At 44.6% G+C, this 21,023-nt stretch overlaps 1 protein-coding gene across 1 annotated transcript in view; it reads right to left on the reverse strand.

Annotated features, from left to right (window-relative positions):
* PLXNB1 (plexin B1) overlaps nucleotides 1-21,023 on the reverse strand; it is an 80,543-nt gene that overhangs the window by 38,966 nt on the left and 20,554 nt on the right. Inside the window, exons 2-3 of the mRNA XM_051627433.1 lie at nucleotides 18,861-18,922; nucleotides 1,064-2,207 (exon numbers count right to left, since the gene is read on the reverse strand). Coding sequence (XP_051483393.1) covers nucleotides 1,064-2,197 — 1,134 coding nt within the window. The 5' untranslated portion in view covers nucleotides 2,198-2,207; nucleotides 18,861-18,922. The remainder of the gene's footprint in view (nucleotides 1-1,063; nucleotides 2,208-18,860; nucleotides 18,923-21,023) is intronic.

The raw sequence follows: 21,023 nt of genomic DNA on the forward strand, positions 1-21,023 counted from the left end.
GTCAGCTTTAGCTACTGACATAATTTTAAGACTGGTTTTGGATCACACATCCAACCTCAGAGACATCCAAAGCTCTATAGTATCACTTTCCTCTTTGTATCATAAGGCTGGGAAGAGGCAATTGTCTGGAGAGACTCTTCTGTAGAAGGAAGACACCAAAAAACACGCGGCTCTGCTAAGGACTATTAATGCTCTTGGTGAAAACAGCTCCTCACAATCAGAGCCTCGTGCCAGGACACAGTGTTCAGCACAGCCCCAGGAAAATGCTGCTGCTGTGTTTGTGTCACCGTCCCCGATACCGCGGCACCAGCCGAGGTGGCTGACAAGAGTGCAAGACCTCAGGGTCACAGCTTCAGTTCGTATTTTTATCCTGCAACATCCCATCATGCCTTTGCTGTAGAATTTAAAGAAGGATTATCACCTCTTACAGCTCTGGAAGCAAAGAGACAGGTCAGGAAAAGGCCCTCCTTGGGCACAAAATTCTGCAGGACTGATGCAGTCTACAGGAAAGAAGGATTTTGTTGACCCTTGCTTTTGCTTATGTTTTTTTTTTGTTCCTGGGTGGCCTTGCAGGAGGCTGTTGTGAGGTGTACCTCACCATAACCAACAACGACCCAGCACATCCCATAAATTCCCTTCCCAACGCACAGGTACACATGCACATACTTCTCCCTGTCCCTGTATTGCAGACCAGGAGATGAAGATATTGATAAAGAACAACCCGAACCGCTGCTTCAGTTCTCCTGCCTGGTATTGCCACTGCACAGGTCACATCAGATGCCCTCCCCATTGCCACACATGGACCATCTCCCTCTGTAGGGACACCTGCCCACTGGGGGCAGAGAGCTGCAGCAGCAAGGGGACAGACTGCACTTAAACAGGACACAACAATTTTTGCATTGCGTTGCTGCAGGAGCAAAGAAACAGCCTGAACCCAAAAGTTTTTAACCCAAACAGATTTCAGCATCCGTCTGTGGGAAATGGGCTGACTTCAGGAACACAAAGCAGCACAGGAACACAGGCAGAGTACTCTTCACCCTGGCAAAGGCACAAAGCCACTTACCGCTGGCAGCTGGACACAGTTGGAACTGACATCGTATTCAATATAAGCCACTTCTGCCCCTTCTTCTGACTTCCCATCCCTCATATAGCAAACATCCCTAGTCCAGTTGGTCAGGCGATCCACCTCCTCCATCGCGTAGACGCAGAGCGCAGACTCCTCGCTCAGCCGGCCAGAAGAAGACTGCCAGGCAGAGAAAGCCGCAAACAGCACCTCTCCCTCGGTGTCCAGCTGCCCTTGGGCCAGGCCTCTTCCCGGCCGGGTGACGTAGGCAGCTTGCAGGAGACTGTACGTGTTGGTTTTGCCCTGGCAGAGCAGAGGTAACTCCACATACGAGTAATAGTGAGAGTCATCCAGGCAGATCCGCGAGATGTAGGTCTTGTACTCACGCGACTGGGACTTGAGGTCCCGACGGTAGAACAGGAAATAGATGCTTGAGCGGTAAGTGAAGGATTTAATGAAATGGTGGTTGTACTCGGAGAGCCGGCCCACGGCCAGCTTTGCTGTTTCTTCATAGGAGAAAATGGAGTGAGAGTCTGTTGCTTGAATATCCCCTCCGTGGGCCCTGAGGTTTCGGGTAGTGATGGGAGGAATCCCTCCCCCAACTCCTCGGCTGGTGTACCCTCGTCCCACGAATAGCAAGGGGACCTCATCCTTTGAGTATGCGATGAGTCCCACAGTGGTGATATTGGGATCATTGGCAGCAACATACTGGGTGTCTCCAGGGCTCTCTGGCCGGAACAGGACACGGTCAATGGATGTGAGACTCCTCTTCTCACAGATGCCCTGGTGCACACTGCCACACACAATGAGCTCCTTCTGCACCGCGTTCACCAGCAGCAGCTTGTTGTGATTGTCGGTGTAGTGCGCCTGAGGGCACTCCAGCTTTGAGACTGGGGGGAGGCAATCTTTACTGTCCAGAACTGGTCCAGTCCGAACCACGTTCTCCATCAGCAGGTCAGATGTCAGCTGAAAGAGAAAGTTGGTGGCCCCCAAATAAATGGTGCCGGATTCCAAGTCCATAGACAGGTGGAGGAATTTTGTAGCGTTGCGTGAGAACGTGACATACTGCAGTCCCTGTGGAATCACTGCTCCCAAGAAACAGAGAACAGGAAGGAGGAACGTTCCCAGAGGCATGGTAAACACTCTGCAAGAGAGGAAAAGCTGTTATAACTCCTTGTACAACTGAAGTCAAGATTAACACTCATCAAAATCCTTCAACAAGCACTCTTATTATGAGAAGTGGGCATAGAGGATGTGAATACCCACAGAAAGCAGAGAACTAGATAGAAAGAGCCAACTGTAAGTAATGTTCTTGGGGGCTTTCCCAGGGACTGCTGGGTGGTACTGAGGAAAGTGTCTTTTCACAAACCCAGTATTTGTCCTAAACTTGCTGAATAAGCAGTTCAAAGCCCAGATTCATCAATCCAGGGACATAATCAAAGCAGAAAAGTCTTATCTATGCTGTGACAGGAGGTGGTTAAAGCATTGAACTATTCTTAGAACATCAGACTCCCACATAATTCTCTCCTATGATGCTATTAAGGAAGTTCTCCAAGACAGGACCACATCCTGTAGCAGCCAGCACATGACATACATGTTTAATGAGCAACACTACCATAAAACAAACCACTGACAAGACAAACATAACCTGCAGAACCATTGTTTAAATAAACAAGCTGTGGTCCAGTTCAGAGCAAACTAATAATCCCTTTGCTTTGTGTTTGATTGAGATATCATGATTAATCCTCTCTTCTTAGCACTTACAGCTATCAACAGCCTCTTTTGGGTACAAGGCTGTTCTGTTAGTACTTTTGAAGGAAACTTCCTATGCTCTCTCTGCTACTGAGGTGGGTGTTGGACAGACTTAGGGAACCACCAGACCTGTTCTGCTCCTGCCCAGAGGATCTTTAGATCAATCCCTCTTGAAAGCCATCATGACCCACCCAAGCCATGCCACAGTTGGGAACAACTGTCCTGAAAAGCATGTGGAATCCCACAGCATGGTAGAAATGTGGTAGTAAGTACCTGCAGCATTTAGATGAATGCTTTCCCCATGGAAAAACAGCAGCAGCTGCAAGTACTCATCATTTACTAGGAGCACCATGTTATTTGAATTGAGCAGTAGGTGGTGAATCTAAACTCTTCCCTCCCTCTCTCTCTCTTGCAGAGAAGGTATCAAAGCTACGTATAGCTACACAGATGCCAACCTGGGCCAGAAGCTCAACAGAATTGATGGGTACAGTATCTCCTCCAGAACTGGCCTGTAAATCTGCTGTGCTCATTTTGGCAACTCAGCTCCTCAGGGGTGATGTTAATTTTGCAGCTAAAGCTAAGAAAAATATAGTCACCTCCCTCCTATAGCATCACCCCTCTTGATCTCCTTGGTAAACTCATAGTGTAGTTAAGCCCAGAGTGCTTAGAGCACAGAGGTGGAAAATGATCCACACATCTCCAGAGAAGACTATCCCTGCATGTACTGCAGAACTTACCCAATTTAGGTCACAAACTATGCCTTACGCTCCTTCTGTACAACATCCAGCACAGAGTGTGCAGAAATCACACTAGCAATGGTGAGAACAATAACTGTGAGACTCTAGATCCATCTTATATTTTGCTGTTACTGCAAAAAAAACAACAACAAAAAAACAACCCAAGCTTGCAAAAGTCTGCTTTCCAGCTCCTTTGTCAGTAAAACAGGCATCTTTGCTCTACCAAAAGACCAGCTGAGAGGATTAGTCTCCTTGTGAAATCCAGCGGATGGAAGGTATTATAAATACAACACGTTATTAAATATAGGCTTTGTGAAGCTCTGGAAAAGCTCCATTTCACACGGCTGTTGTAGGTAAGTAGGTAGAGCTGTCAGGACACCCCGACAGGCAGGAATGCTGGCTCCAGCCTGGCCCCTTTCCCCCAGAGCACACGGCGCCGACTCACACCGAACCTGAGCTGTGCTAAGGTTCTGTGCACACTGGGGCTTTTGTTTGCCCCGATAATGGACGCGTAGTGTTTTCTGCTCCCAGGGCTGCTGACACACTCTGCTTCACCCAGACTAGCAAACAACCCTGAGCTAGGCTGGGAGTCTCTTTCCAGGGCGGTGAGAGAGTGTGTTGTAGCACTTGACAGAGGTCTTCGTCAGGCAGATGTTATCTGTGAAGCATGATGAGGGGTATTTATAAAGCCAGCAACTAGATACATGTAGATTGAAGGATGGAGTTCTAACTTAACTGTATCACCCTGGTTTAGATCAGCAGAGGATATCTTGCCCTGATTCCAATATAGTTTGTTTTTTTTTTATGTATTCTTGCTGTTTTTATTGGAGAAAACTTCATTCAAGGAGCTCCTTAACCACACAACTGCCTTGGTACCTCTGCACAGCCACCATGCAGACATCACGATGGAGCGTTGTGCAACCGTTTGGAGTCTCCTCAGTTTCAAAGCTTAAAATGCCTGCAAACAAAACAATGGGCTGATGACCACCCAACAGCAGGAGCTTGACTACACTGTGACAAAGCCACACTGACATGGAGAAGGGAGTCTTTGATCTGGAAGCAGCTGAGGATCACAAGACACCATTACACTACACCACTTACAGGAATCTCTAATCTTCTTTCTAGCTAATGCAACCTTCCTATGCCAGTACTTACACAGTAAAATCAGCATGTGTCTTTGGAATTTATGGATTCTGAAATACTGGCTTTCTGGCTGGAGGTCATGCCTACAAGCTGCAAGACTCTGCTCTGTCCACCACATCCTGTCTCAGACAACTCACACTCATATACATGCCACCAGTGGCTGAACTCAAAAGCCAGTGCATGACACCACTCTAGCAACCCAGATCTTTTTACAAGCTCTCTGATCTATAGTTTAATCTATCCCTAATGTTTCTCTGAAAGCATTTTACCTATTGGAGTGCCTGTACTGGAAAAGAGGTGGAAAAGCAACTAGCCCATCATCCAGCAGAACACAAGCAAAAACATACCCTATTGTGGTCAAAACTCTGACCTGAAGCTATTTTTTCACTCACCAATATTCCCCTAGAAGTCCCTTTGTTAAGAGATAGTTCTCAAAGGTGTTCCAGGAAAGAAGCTACTATCAAAGTCCTCATGACTGGGAAAACAGAAGGCAGCTGAGAAAAACATGGAGGGGGAAAAAACCAAAAGAAATAAAAAGGCAGTACAGCATGTTCTGCAAGCTGGTTCTAATCACTCTGAGCAATGGGTAAACACTGAGTATAGTGCTCTTTGTTGCTCTTTGCTGAAGAGCCATTAGCAAATGAACTTCTATTTATTGCTAGGTGAGCAAACATACATACTCCAGAAATGAGCATGAGTCTGTGTGGCTGTCAGCAGTTAGAAGCACTCCCATTCTGTTTGAAAACTGAGATAAGAAGCCAGCAGTGTCTTTTGATTCAATTTTCCAAACATCAGCATCACTGCCTCATTTATTTCCTGCTCTTCAGTTAAGCCCATCACAGCCTCTCTGGGAGGACAGGAAGGAGAAGGATAACCTACATTTAAATCTGATGGCTTCACGACAGGCTCTTTATGGATTTACTGAACCACTCTCCTTCCTATGCTCACTGCTGGTGTATAACACAGCTGTTACAGACAGATTGCACTAAAAGTGTGTAGCCTTTAATTAATTCTGAAGGCAATTGCCCAGGCTTAAAGATTCTTTTTAAATACTCCATTTTTTAAATGAATTCCCATTAAATAGGAAAACGCTCCAGACACTACTCTGAACATTGCCTCTAACACACTGTAAAATATCAATATCCAAATGATACTTCTGAGCTTCATTTATTTAATCTGGATCACAACAGAAGGGCTAGAGGATTAGTCAGTTTTGCCACAGAATATTTATATCACATCTACAAAACAACAACCAATACTGTGGGAGCAATGACACTATTTTGTTACTTGGAATTTGAAATAAGACTGTGTTTTCTGTAGCACTATTTTTACCTCTCTGACCTCACGTATCCCTCTCAGAGACTTTACTCATTTATTAAGGAAACAAACACAGAACTCATTTGGAGACATTTTAGCAGCGTATCAACATGCAAAGATTATTTCAGTCCTCATAGATTATTTCCCTAATACTGCATCCTAGCCCCCAAACACAGAAAGGTCAGATCAATGTCCCCACTTCTAGGTTTGATTTCATACTCAACACCGATCCCAGCAGAATTATCCTTGGAAAAAAGTAGGTCCCCAAATTTTCCACCTGCAGTTTCCACTGTATCGTTTGCAGAGCCGACCCACAGTGAGAACACTAAAAGATTTAAAAATTAGAAGCAAATTCCTCCAGCTGCACAACAACCCTCATGCTCCAGCATGTTCAAATCACCCAGCAGTAGGAAGACAACCACTGCTGTGCTTCCTGCACAAAAGCCCTGAATCACAGCCCCCCTTCTAAGTTTCATATGCTCAACAGAGACTTGCTGTTTTCTGCTGTGAAAGATGACATTCTCATTAAATAAATACATCTTTTTTTGAGTCTTATTTACTACTACCAGGCCAGTTCCCTACTTTGCTGTTTAAGAACACTTGGAGAAAGCAGCTCCAGCAGAGATTAAGACAAACCTCTGTTTTCCAAATAAAACTGACCCCAAAGAGAATCCTAAGTCCAAGTCATCCTGCTGGAGCAGGACTGGCACAGACAAGGGAGCTCTGTTAATGAGATGAGAGTAACATGAAAGCTGAGGTCAAAATAACTTGTAGAAGTCCTCTAAAGACAAATTTTCGCATCTGAAATAGAGAGGGAAGGTAGCAGAAAACCTGTGCTTTCAGACTACAGAATTAACAGCAAAATTTGGGAAAATAATGTTTTTTAAACCCTTGATAGTTACTGCTGACCATTACAAGGTACTTTTCTGGATGGGGGTTTAAGCAGTTACATTAAGACAATGTTGCACAAAATATTTTGCCAGCTTTGTGACACTACTGACAATTTAATGATACTGTGCATTCTTAGGGTTCTTTGGACAAACTGCAGAAAGTGCTTCTACACTCCTAAATATGTATTTTAGCCATACTGGAATTAATTGATGGTAGTGAATAGGTATTACCCCTAAACAGGTCTAGCAGAGCTGATTTTTCTCTTGCACACATGAAAATGTGTTACAAATGCTAGTTTAAACTTCCAGTACTAATGGTTAATGAAGAGTTAATGATTAATAAAATGTTAAATAGTGAACTTTTTATAAATCAAGACAAACTATGCAAACATTTACAGGGAATATAAAGCAACCACAAGCTTCTTGCTGTTAAAAACAGCTTTCTTCATAGATATTCTGTCATCTTAAATGGAGAGCTGACTTTTCACTTCACCATTCTCTCAAACACTAACAAAATTGAGCCCAAATCCCATGCTGTATGTACATTTTTAAAAGGGGAAATCCAGTCAGCTAGTTTCTCAGTCGCTTAACACAACCAAAGCAGAACCTTCTGCCTGTGTCATACATCTGAAGATTAGAGTGCTTTTGGATCTGCTCCAACTTTCTGCATAATCAAACCACAGAACACCACTAAGCAATCTCTTCTTCTGGCCCATGAGCTCCTGGCTAAAGTCTCCAAATTAAAGCAGATTTTTTTCTCTAGGCTCCTAAATTACAGAAACGACCACCTTAACCCCCCAGGCTGATCCATCTTTGAGGGTTATTTGCCCCAAGTAAAATGCCTTGTCATTTTGTCACAGATCTGCCAAATCCAAGAAGCTTCTAGTCACTTTCGCATGAACAGTTTGAAAACTAATCCTTCTTCTTAATCCTCCTTGGGCAAGATAATGACAGCTATTCTAACTCCGACAGAGGTCCACCTACACAAAAACCCTGGCTCCAGCAACAGACAATAATAGATGCCTAAGAAGCAGTATAAGAACAGACAAGCATAAGACAATCCTTCCCCTGTACATCCCACCAGCTTTGGGCCTCCCTGAATCACAGGCTGCAGATGGATACATTAGGTGGGCTGAGCTTCTTCAGTCAGAAAATATTCAGTTTTTCTTGCAGCTCTCTGAGCCCTTTCCAGTTTTTCATCAACCTTTTTTTGAGGTACCTGACCTGGAGGAGCATCCCCTTTTCACGGCCCCTGGCCCAGACAGGCTGTCCCTTTGTTTTTTTTCCAGTTTGACCCACCAGCCCCTCCATTTATCTGCCCCAAAACCTGTTGCTCTTCTAGCTGCCACCTCAGATGCCAAGTTTGTGGCCAGCCAAACACTATTGGTGACTTGAACATTCTTCCAGAATACTAGTTAGAAAAGAAATATCCTATTCTCTAGCTTTTAATGTGTAGAGTACATTGACAGAGCCTAGATAGGCTTAATCCAGCTGCAACAGAACCCTGCTGGGAAAGCAGAGCTCACTAAATACATACAATTCACCCTGCTGAGCAAATCCACTGTTTCTACACCAATCTACATCAATCTAAGCCCATCACTCCTGCAGAAACAAACTTGCTTGCAGAAGTTCAAGAACCCAGCTGTTGATGAAAATACAGACTAATACTGGAGCAGAGAGAAATCCCTGCAGTACCCAGGAAATTTGAAGAGCAGATTTCCCATTTCCAGTAAATTGAGGTCCAAGAGCCAGTTTTTAATCTGTTTATTAGGAACTAAACTGATTTTAAAAGAATTGTCAGCTACGGCTCTTGAAAAAACATTAAGCTATTGTGGAATTAAAAGTTACAGTCCCTATCATGATTTAATAATTAAAAGACAGGAAACCAGAAGAGCTTCCCCATCAGAGGAAGGTTACTAGTGAGATCTGCCAAGAATCTGTTCTGTAACCTGTGCTGTCCAGCATGTTCACATAAGATCTATGAAAAGAAAGGTCTAGAAGTGGCAAATTTTATTAATAAAACCATTATTAATCCAAATCAAATTCAGAGAAGACTCATGTGCTCCCAAGTAACTACACAGTATCTTAGATGTCAGTAAATACTAAAACAACACCAAGTATTCTAATTACATAAACACAACAGGATCCAAATTAGCTGTTACCACTCAGGAAAATTTTGGAAACTTGGCAGGCCAGTTCACTATTTAGTACTGCAAAAGGCAAATACAACCTTTGGAGTGATTATGAAAGGATCATCACCATTATGCTGCTGAATGCTGCAGGCAGATCTGATTCCCACATCTGAAAAAGGAGACAGAATAACAAAAAGGACAGCAAAGATGATCAAAATCATGGAGCAGCTTCCATATAAGGAGAGGCTGAGCAGAGCAGGACTTCGGACGGACAAAGAAACAACCAGGAGGAAGACAGGGGAAATTCAAGAGATCTGAAACATGACAGTGTCAAGATGAAAAACATGGAATAAATGACTGCCATGTCTTACAATGCAGGAGCAAGAGAGCACCCACCAAAGTTCCAGACAACTTCTCTGAGCCAGGTCAAAGGTATTGTTACTGGATGCACAATATTTTAAATAACATTTTAAATGCATGATTATATTGTAGAGCTCACTGCTGTTGGATGTCATGGAGACTAGAAACAAACAAGTTAGAAGAGGGATTATACAAATTACTGGAGAATAGATACAGTTGAGATTAGATGATTAAATACAACTCCTGGCCAAGGAGGGTCCTAAATAGATGATGCTCATAAGCTGGGAGTCAAATAGGGGGGCAAAGAAAAAACCAAACCAAACCCACCACATTATACATGCCCTGTTTCTCACAGCCCTCATTAAGAGTCTGTCTCTGGATCCTGTCAGAGGCAGGATATTAAGCTACACAGAGCTTTGCAGTTTGCCCCAGGATGACACTTCTATTTAAACTTATTATTTTATGGTACATTTATAGATTGTATTTATTTTTAAATATTAAGAATGTAACTTTAGCCCTGCCTAATTGCATATTTAGGAAGCCAGAAGCCTAACCTCACTGACTATTTCTAAATGCATTATCTATCATATTAACATTTAGATACCATCTGAGTCCTGGCAGCACACAAGTGAACGCACAACATGGCAGGGAAGCAAGCGAACACCACCTCCAGCAGACTGGGAAACCACAGCCCAGTGCACAGAAGGGGCAGAATTGAGTTGAACACACCAACAGCCCCTCTTCCAGGAACAGCTCTTCCCTGTCTGCTCAATGCTTGACGGAAACTTCTCACTCTGGTGCTGACTGAGCAAACCAGATAACGTGTTTGCTGTATGTTCAGCTGGGCACTGGGTAGTGCTCAATGGAGCTGCTGGTGCTAAAAGTAGGTCAGGACTGTCCGTTCTAACCAGGGAGAGAGGAAAGCTAAAGCACACCAGTCTGTTTGGCCAGGTATTACAGAAAACCTTCATCTAGGATTTCATCACTACTTCAAACAGACATGATTCATATTTCACTGGCCTCCACCTCAAACAAGGCACACCTTCCCAACCACACTGCCCTCCCTGTCATTAGGGGCACCTCTCCCCAGCCTCAGCCACGATCCTCCTGTTCTCAGCTTTGGCTCCACAGGCTACACAAGTCAGAGCCCTACTCTGCACTAGCTGCCTTAGCTATTCTGTCTTGAGCTCTTTAAAGCAGAGATGCCCAGCCATTTCCTCCAGAAAGAGCCAGGACAGCACACAGTTTTCTCCATGTAATTGCTTCTGCCTTGGAGTCTATTTTCCTTGGCAGGGTTCCTGCAGAAGGGAGAGAGAGAGACCTCCTGCAACCAGCACATGCGTCCCAGAGGACAGCACTATGACCCCTAACCAAGCTCCCATGTCCCAGAGGCAAAGCCCATGCTCCCAAGGCAAGCCCTTTTGCATACAGCCTGGCCTCGGAGCAATCTATCAGAGGGAAGGAGCTTCAAACATCCCATGAAATTCCTGTGAAATGAAGCCAGTCCTGCACTTGCACTCCAAGAGGAAACCGTGGTCTCCATGCCAGGATCAGCCCTGCAGGACTGCACAGTGAAGAACTGAGAGACCTACCACAAAAGGAGTTCATGCTAGCAGAGTCACAGGCCACAAGCAGACACACAAGGACTACATCCCAAGCTCCATCATCCAGTTGTCAAGATGCAAATCAGAAGCAGTAAACACTGGAGCCTGCCCTGAACAAACCTCTTTTCTCTGCAGACACTGAGCAGCGCAGGGTGCTCTGGCCTGTTCAAGAACAGCATTCCCTCAAGACCCCAGAAGTCTTCAATTTTAGTACCACAACAGCTCTATAAAGAATTAATATGCCCTTGGTGGACAGGAGGAAATTATTTTCTGTGGAGTCTTCCTTCATTTCAAACAAAATTCACTTTTCTGCCCTCCACAGTAATTTTCTGGAGAACCTTACAGCCTGACAGTAGTTAGACAGTCTTCCCCCACCACTCCAACAGTGTCAGCAGTTCTGGCTACAGCCATGAATACAGGCAGGTACATGCAAATAAATGTAATGCAATGCAACCACATGAGTTGCATCTATCCCCTCCCACCCAGAACAGACATCAAAATCAAGAGAATTCCACATCGTAACCACCACCTCCTTGTGGTTTGCCTTCAAACCAAATTGGGCTACATTGTGCCCTGTGTTACTCAACTCATTTTAAAGCATTATCAGAAATGAAGCTTTGATCAACTAATCTTCCATAAATTAGTACCTAGGCCTGGAAGGCTATCAGTAGTGAGCTACCAACTATTAAGCTCAATATTCTGGTAATTAAATTACACAGGTCTGCCAGATAATGATCCAAGTTAAGGTGGCCAGACATTTTTGTCCCACCTGAAATCCAATACCAAGACCTTCATAAGGCTAAGAACAGACAACAACATATCAGGTCATTCAGTGATAGGCCTGAGGACTTTAACACTATGCTCGTAACAGGTATAAAACACAACAGCTCTCACTGCACTACTGCAGAAGACTGAACAGGCTGGCTGCAAACCTGAGAGCCAGGATCAACTCTGCACCAGTTTCAACAGCCCTAAGCAATGACCACCCCACACAGGCTGGGATCTTCAATGTCCAGTGCTTCCAAACATAGTCCAGCACACAATGGTGGCACAGGAACCCCCCCATGAAGGGCTCTTAAGGTGCACACAACTGAGGAGCCACAGGCTGGCAGCAGCCATGTGGTGCACTCTTCCACCCTACAATCATAGCCCTACATCTCAGATATTGTCCACACTTGCAAATTTTTGTTTCAAGGATACAATTCTGAGCACCAGACTGCATAGATAGGAGTGGGAGGACTACTACAGTGCATGGGTCATCAGACAATGGTCTTCATTCATACTGTTATGGGTCTGCAATCTGGAGGAATGAAAATCAGCAACATGAAAATTCAGTGGCTAAGGAAACAGAAGCTAGAACACTGCAAGATTTCGTACTTGGAGAAATGAACCATCTGGAGCAAGAGTTCTCCAATCACCCTGTTAACAGGCAGACATCCAGTCACGCCTTACTCAGAACAAGGACTTTTATTATGAGACAAAATTCACTATAAAAAATTGTAGCCGCATCAAGTGGCTTTGCAACACAAGCTTCTGTTCTTATCTGCACGCTCAGGTTGAGGAGATCCTAACTTTATTTAGCAAAATATTTGAGCTCCTGGTCTTCTTCAGGGCTTAGAAATCATCTTTGGTGCTGTCTTAAAAGCACCACTGTTCAGAACAGGCCACCTCTTCATGGCAGCCATGAATTGCAAAGGCTTTTTGGTTGAGACTCTTCTACATCTGGTTTGCTACCCTCCCACCTTCACAGTCTGACAGTCACTGGCTGGGCAGGACTGACTGGCTCTTCCCTTTGCTTTTCAGGGAAGGCCAGACCTTCACCCTAGGGCCACACGGATGCACTAACAGGTCTGCTGCATAAACTGCAGTGCTAGTCTGAAATGCAAACTGTCATGAGCAGGAGTGGCAGCCAGTATAACTGGCTGTCACCATTTCCAGAGAACGCTCCCTTGGCAGGGTCACCCCTTTGCAACAGTGCCCAGAAGACAGGAAAACCAGATTTACTGTAGTTTCTTCAAAATAACACCAAGAGTTTTGCATCTGAGTGGCTGCTCTTTTGTTAGAAGGAACAGCTAGATGGAGCAGAGAGGCTGATAAGGGGAGCAAATGAAAAAAGCATGTACATCTGTGCTGAAAGGGTAGACCATGGCCTGTGGTCAGCACAGTCCTCTTTGCAGACTGTCCCAGTTCCAGGCACCCTTCCTCTGTCATTTTAAGCTATATACTCCACACTGCTGGTTGGTGCCTTCCTCTGAGAAACTGTTCAACTTGGTCACAATGTAACTAATTAAAACCCTGGGGAAACGTGGCTAAGGCAACACTCTTTAGACATATGTGGCCCAAACTGAACAATCAGCCATCTAATGTCTAACATAGGAGGCCACACTGTGGCTGGCACAAGTCTAGTATCATAAAAATGTTTTAAACCTCCTCGGGGCTTGGTGGGAAATACACTAGTTTGAAATCAGGGACCAGCTAGAAAGAGAAAAGATCACACAGGCTTAAGATGGGTTCAAATTAAATCTGATCTGAATGGACTATCTGGAGAATGGCAGGCAAGTCCAGCACTCACAGGAACAGGCTGAGAGAACCATTGCTGGGGCAGAACTACTAATGACAACAACAGCTGAGAATTTGAGAGTGAAACAGGAAGGATGCTCTCTAAATGCTGTAACAACTGAGCCCATCGCTACTCTGCGACTTCCGGTTTAGGATAGAGACATTTTTCTGCATCAAACAGCTGGGTGCAACACGTCCAGATGACAGAGGAACAACCAACAGGAAGGGAACTTAAGCCTACTGCAGGTAGTCAAAATCTTCCCCAACATACTCTTGTTCTAATCCTGTGTGTACTCTGCCTATCTGACCTCGGGCTTGTCTGTGCCCCTCACAGCTGTAACCCCAGCACATGAGTTCTTAGCCAGCTCATGGAGTGACTTTCACTACAGAATGAGAGGTACAGATAAGTTGGTTTCTGCATCCTTGCCAAGTTGCTCACTACAGTTTCCCAAAACACATCAGCTCAGCTGTGTTCAGCCCTAAGAGCCTGCCTCCAAGAAATAGACATCATCTTGGTTCTGCTACTGGTCAGCTTTCCATAGCTGCTCCTCAAGGACCACAGCAGCAACATTAGTCAACAAAAGGTAAAAAAAGGAAGGACACGACCTGACAGCAGAGATCATGTCCCTAGAGACAAAGAGACAGATAGTCCAACATTGCTTTCTTGCTTCTCAAAGAGAAAGGGAAAGTTCCAAGGAACAACCATGGCTGCTCTGTACTGTGCCCTCTTGCAGATTTGGGTAACCATCTAAAACCAAGGGCAAGCTGGACTTTCAAGGGTGAAGTATTTATAAGTGATTCCTACTTTAGAGTTATTTTTAAATGTTTAGACAGGATCTAAAATAAGGCCAGTGTTTTGAGTACTTCTGAAGACTATGAACCTCACGTAAGGTCATGACATTTTTAGTTTGAAAGTGCTCTGGAACAGGGATTGCATTGTTTACACATCTCCTTATCACCCATTTTAGTTCAAATAAAGTTAGAGTCCATTACCAGGCAAGAAACCCTCTTTTAAAGGGGTTGGAAATTCACACAAATAAGGTTTATGGTATCAGCAGTAACAGTCTCTCTAGCTGAGTGAAACACATACTATCCCAGAGCAGCAGGAGCAGTACATGACAGAGTGAAAGAGGGCAAGTCAGCTTCTCTGCTCAGAATATTTGTCTTCACACCACCCTTCCTAGCTGCATAGTTTCCAGAAATATACTCTCCACATCTCTTCAAACTCAAGTCAACAGTCTGCAGACTCCAACAGCCCACAGGCAATGCCTTTAGCAAGTAAGAGGTGCACACAGTTCATCAGAAGCAGCACAGAAACACCCTGGACCACAGGCTGTGCCAGTCTCTGTTTTTAAAAGTTTTATTTGTATTTCTCCCCTTGCCTCCTGCTCCATGCTGACAAACCAGGTTGCAGCTCTATGGCTCTGGTGATGGCCTGAAACGTTAAGTAGGAAGTAAGCACATAATAGCTCTTTACCTCCCTAAATACCCTCCCAGGCTTCAACAATGTGCAGTTCAGGGATTTCTTGGGATAGAGGTGGTTTCTATACATTTAGTAGTCTTCATTCATCCCTTCTTCTATGGAACTGCCTTGTGTCCTCAAATACACACAGATATTTTGTATTTACAACATGGCAAGAAGCTTCCCAGGTTACCTGCACAAATCAAGGACTAAGTCTTTGTTTTTGAGCCTACTACATGCTGGGTCCACTCAATACCTAGTCATATCTGTAAAGGAAGAGGCAGAAAAAGGTTGTTCCCCCACTAACCTTTCCATGCCACTCAGGATTTTGAAGATAACTATCACCTATCACTTTTCATGTGGAAGAGTCTGTTTATTCAGTTGCTCTCTGCATGGAAGGTACTTCTCACCTCCAGTCACTGTTGCTCCTGTTCCATGTCTGATAACTGAAGACACTTTAAGATGCAATGGTTTTCCTAAAGCTGTAGAAGACTCAGCTTCCATAAGAGCTGGATAAACTAATGTGATGGTTATTAAATATAGCAGGGATTCCTCTGTAGCTCCTCCTCTTAAAATACTCAGCCTAACTTCTCAGAGTTTGCTAAAAAGCAAATTTACTTTCAAGCCAATGTCCAGCTATACTTTCTTCCTCTAGAATGGGGCATATTTTTCAAAATTTTTCTCTCCTTGTTAGTACTTTGAAAATACAAATAACCTTATACTTGATTTAGCCTGCCCTGATAAAGGACACATTCCTCATGATGAAGGTTGCATGTCAGAGCTTTATTGGGTCCTATGCTTTTTTTTAACATTTCAATCCACCAAATTCTTCTTCAGTTATGGGCACAGTATTCAGGGATTTCCCAGTGCTACATAAACCAACAATACACTTACCAGGCCTTGTTCTTCTACCAGGTCATAAAAGAATATTTGGGTTTGGTTTTTATTGTGACTCCCTCAAAATCCCGAGTGATTTCTTTCACAACTGCAGTGATCCTAATTGCTTTCTACATTCTCCATTATCAGATGTAGGATTTAGCTGTTTATACACACTTAGCTCACTAAGCAACCTAAACTTTCCTGTCAGGCTGAAATATCTGGCTTTTCTCTGTCCTTTGCCAGTTTCACTATCAAGAGTCAAACAAGCATTTTTTAAAAGGTGCGGAATGTAGAAGTGTAGCTGGAATTTAAGAACTGAGGCCACTAAAACCCAAGAGAATTCAAGACAAGGCAGATATATTAAATAGAGTTACAATACTCAGTACTAACAGCATTTTAAAAACTAACTACCCACTTCACAATTAAGGGCTTTGAACCATCCTCTAAGGATTAGAAGGAACACCTTACCCCACAAACAACCTGTAACTGGTCCTCATCAAAGCAAAGAACCCTCCTCTCAAGGTTTTAAAAGTAGTCGTGGTGCTTCTAGAGGCAAAACATAGGAACAGTTCTGGAATTTCATTCTTTACCTCACTGTTGACATGTGCAGGTCTGCATTATTTTTCTACTGAGAGACACTCAGATACTAATAAAACAAGAAGCTACTTATTACAAGGTTAAATAAACAAATGGAGCATACATGCCTAGTGAAGAAGAGCTCAGCAAGCAGCAGGAAACATCTCTGAAACCAAACTGCAAGACAAGATGCAAGACCAGAGAGCAATTTGAACTAGTATTTCATTGAAATACCACATTTGGAACTAGAGCTGGAGTCTGAGGTAGCTATGCAGATGCTTTACATCACATATGAAGGAAGCACATGGTCCCAGGTCTAGAAATACCCAAATCCCTCAACTATTCTGATCACTTTGCAGAGATAACTGCTTGTCAGGCATAGGAAGCCATGAGAAAGAAATGTCTACAGCCAAACCACATCATTGTGGTCTCCTCATTTGGAAAAACATGTCTCTAGACCCCCAAAGGTGAGGGTTTCTACTGAAGAATTCTTCCCTTGCACAAACACAGCAGTTGTATATTTATCTTTGCTCTAAAATTTAAAGAAAAAGTGACGGTCCACAAAAAATAGGGTAGAAAATTGGCCCCTACACTGCTTAAAAGGAGCAGAGGGAACAAGTAACACTCTCCTAGGTAACTCAAATAGCTACTCTGGCTGCACAAGAATGAAGCAGAGCGTGGCTTGGTTAATAACCGTAACTCACATTTCAGAAGTTAGTTTGTTCACACTTAAAGGTACTAAAAAGCATGTCCTCTAGTGCACTTCTGCTGGAGCACTCTTTCAATAGGATCCAGACAGAATCAGCTTGATATCTCCAAGAATACAACCTGCAGACCTCTGTCATCCTTATGGTCTTTTAATATTTTATGTACCTTGAAAGCTCAGATCCAGAAGAGACTGGCCTGGATTCAAGTAATCTCAAGTACTTACTCATTGCCTATTTCAAACAGCTTTGATTTAGAGGTTTTACTTGACCCAGCCAGAGCAATGCAAAGCTGAGGAAACTAGACTTGACAATCTTTGTAAGTGTTAGATATATTCAGGATTTATTCTTGGAGACTCCTGATTGAAACAGGTTTTCTGAAAACTTTCTCTTTACCATCCAAGAGTTCAGTCCAGGTCTACCACCACACTGAAACCACACGGGCTGCACACACAGAGAAGGCTGGTCTAGGGCTTGCTGTCTGACTTTGTTCATTATTTTTATTTCTGAGTTGTCCTGCTGCTATAGCTGCAAGTTCAACAAGCAGACATTCTTCTGGTGAAGGGCTCCTGTACTCCCAGTGCTCTAACATGATACCCATCACTCCAGTGCAAAAGTCAGTGACTCACCTAAATCAGCACCCAGTGACCAGGTGCCAGGGTTTCACTCCCTAACCAGTAGTTCATGCAGATCTGCAGATATCTGTAGCTCTTTTAGTCTGGGATCTCTGCTGTATCACCCTACATTTGATATTCAAATTCCCATATTCAAATTCCACATATTCACTTACAGAGTGCTTCACCAGTCAAGCTGAATTAGGAGCTGCAGCTAAACTGTTCAACAGGAACCAGCCTGAAAGGAGAACTCTGTTTCAGGGAGACATTTCTTCAAGGGTCTATAGCTGTCAACACCACAGAGCTCAACCAGCACAAAGCAGCTCATCACACTCCATGGTGTCTGACAGCCAGATATGAATGTCACCACAGCTCCAAGAGACTGTCTTCAGATTTGGCCACACTCACTGACCCATTTCTGGTCATAGATCACCATCAGAATGTAACTTTGTTTTGCTTGGTTTTCTCTGTAGGTTAAACTCATTCCCTTGTACAGAAAAGTCAAAGTTTAAAAGTTATTTTTTAAATTGCATCAAAGATGAAGTGCAGCACCAGAGGTGCAGAGAAGATTTTTGCAAAGGTGTTCAGTGGCCTGACTTAGGCATCACTGCAACACACAGATCCCCACCCATCCCTCAAGAAAGGGGGATGCAGCTGGGGAAGAGGATGAAGAAAAGAATTACAAGCAAATGGACAGGCAGCCTTTGGAGTAAATACATCTGCTTACAGCAGAACTCTCCAGATCAAAGCGTCTGCCAAAGAGATGCCCTCTGTTCTTCACAGGATTTCCCAACACAGAGGGAATGTTCCCTTTGCAAAGGAAACAAGAGCACATTCTCACACACAGCCACTCACTCTTTGCAGTAGACCACGTGCCTGCTGAACCCACTCGATCAACTACTGACAAGTGGTACAATTTCTTAGGTGGGTTCATTGTGCAGCAGCATCAAGAAGCTGCCCAGCACTACACTGACCACACAAAAGGAGGTATCAGGAACACAGAGGAGCCCAGTGGGCTGCAGCAGTCCATGGGCCTCCCAGTGCTGACTCCCGGCGCATTTTGCTTACCATCTGGACTCTTGGGAACGTTGAGACACCTTCATTTCTTTTATTGAAGAGTGTGCCTCAAGCTGGAAAAAACAACATAACATGAAATGCAAAGACTATTTTTCCAATAAATTAAATCTCTGTTGCACTTGACTCCCACTGTGGTTCCCTTCCCCCTGAGAAGGCAAGGTCTGGCCAGCTGCACGAAGTCCAGGCAGCCCTGGGAAAACAATGGGATCTTTTTCTTGCCAGAACCAGCCTTCCCGTTCACCCTCCAAACCATGGCACAGAGGACACCCCCAGTGTGTCTGCAGGGGAGAGGAGTCTGTTGGCATAGCAACAGTACACCCTAACTCTTTGCTAATGAACAGGGATAAAATGTTTTGTTCTCATTAGGAAAAATACAGACACATTCCTGATTGGTGAGTAATGTCTCTGCCTCTGGGAGATTAGCTCAGAGCTGTGCAGCCTGAAACAGCCTCGATTCAGCCCACTGCAGTCCTTCCCTTGAACAGCCACTCTCCAAGGACCCCACATCCCTCAAGGGCAAGCCTACAGAGCCTTCTGTAGCACTTTGCCTTCAGGCCTGAGACAGCTCGAGGCAAGAATAATGAGAAAGGCTTGACAGGAGCAAACCAGAATAGGCACAATGGGAACACACGCCCTGTCCCTGCAGGAGCCGGCAGAAAAGCCAGCCTTGCTGGAGCATTCACTGCACCTGGGTCCCAAGCTACTGTCACAGCAAACCAGAGCTTCTCTTTGTGCATCCACCACAGGTCTGCCTCACACAGGGCTCAGATCAGACCTGGGCTCTGGCTCCCACTCCAGCCACATTTCCCACCGCTGGGCAGGTAAATGGACAGAGAAAAGAACTGCAGTTTACTCAAAAGCACAGCTCAGTGACCACTAAGTGCAGACAGTCAAATGAGGGCTGCTGCCTACCGATCTTTGTTAGGGTTTTGGCCTCTAACAATCAGCAAGATTCACCAGGAAGAATCTCTACATACTTTGCTGTCTGCAGAATATTTGCAGGGACTCGGTTGGTTCATCACTTATATCTGTATCTAGGTGCTGACCCAGAACTCTCCCATGACCTTGCAAGAAATAAATCCTCTGCTCCACACAGACAACACCAATTCCCCAACCCTCTGCCCCTCCAGATCCTCCTGCACAGGGACCAGCATAGCAAGTGGGAGGATCACAGTATTTCAGTCTCTGAAAAGAGGATCTGAGACAGGAACAAAGCCATGCACAAACAAAAGTGTCCAACCACACACTCGTCATGTTTTTTTGGCACAACCTGGTCTGCACAGCAAGAGGCCATCCCAGCATAATGAAACTGTGGAACTGTACTCCAAGCCCATGGTAGGTACATCTCTCTTCTACACGACTACTGGGTCCCATTCATTCACATAATTCCACCTTGCCTTGAATTCAGAAGCTGTTGAGAAGAGGGACTGTACGTCTTAGTCCTCAGAGAAGACTTTGGACAGCACTTCTAGGGGCTGAACAGGTATACTAACTCCCTTCTCCCTTTGCTGGGAAATAGGTACTGGCCAGGATTAGTACCCCATACAGAGACAGACACAGCTCCAAAGCAAACTGGGATGTGGCAGAGCCCCCTCACTCTTCCAGCCCCTGCACTGCTGATGGATAAACAGTGGATTTGGGCTCCAAGACAGCCCCAGGCTGTGCTGTGAGCACCTGCCAACTCCCTTCCACAGCCCCTCAGACATTCACCTGCTCTTCCCCCTCCTCCTGCTCCTCAGGGCTTCAAACAGGTCAACTCACCAACTCAAAATGGTGCAGGAGGAGCAGGTAGAGTCAGGATCACGAAAGAAGAGCCCTGCTATCTTATGCCTTGGAGAAACTTGCATATCCTGTAGGGAATGACACTCCTTCAAACACTGCTGCTCTCGCTCAGCCACAAAACCCGTATGTTAACCTGTGCTGTGATCTGCTCATGGAACTGCTGGGACTTGATTTCTACTTTACATCCTTCCAGCTGAGAAATAACTTATTTCAGTCCCCTAAGGAGGAGCTTGATTGCCTGCAAAGCCATCTCGGCCTGCCCAAGGGAGGGAAATAAACCCATGATCTTACCCAGGGTCTGGCTGAATGGTGACAGACCCTGGCCTTGGCTGGAAGCCCCTGTCCAGTGTGCAGGGAAGCTCAAATCCCTCC

Source organism: Apus apus, chromosome 9, assembly GCF_020740795.1.
Source record: "Apus apus isolate bApuApu2 chromosome 9, bApuApu2.pri.cur, whole genome shotgun sequence".
Lineage (NCBI taxonomy): Eukaryota > Metazoa > Chordata > Aves > Apodiformes > Apodidae > Apus > Apus apus.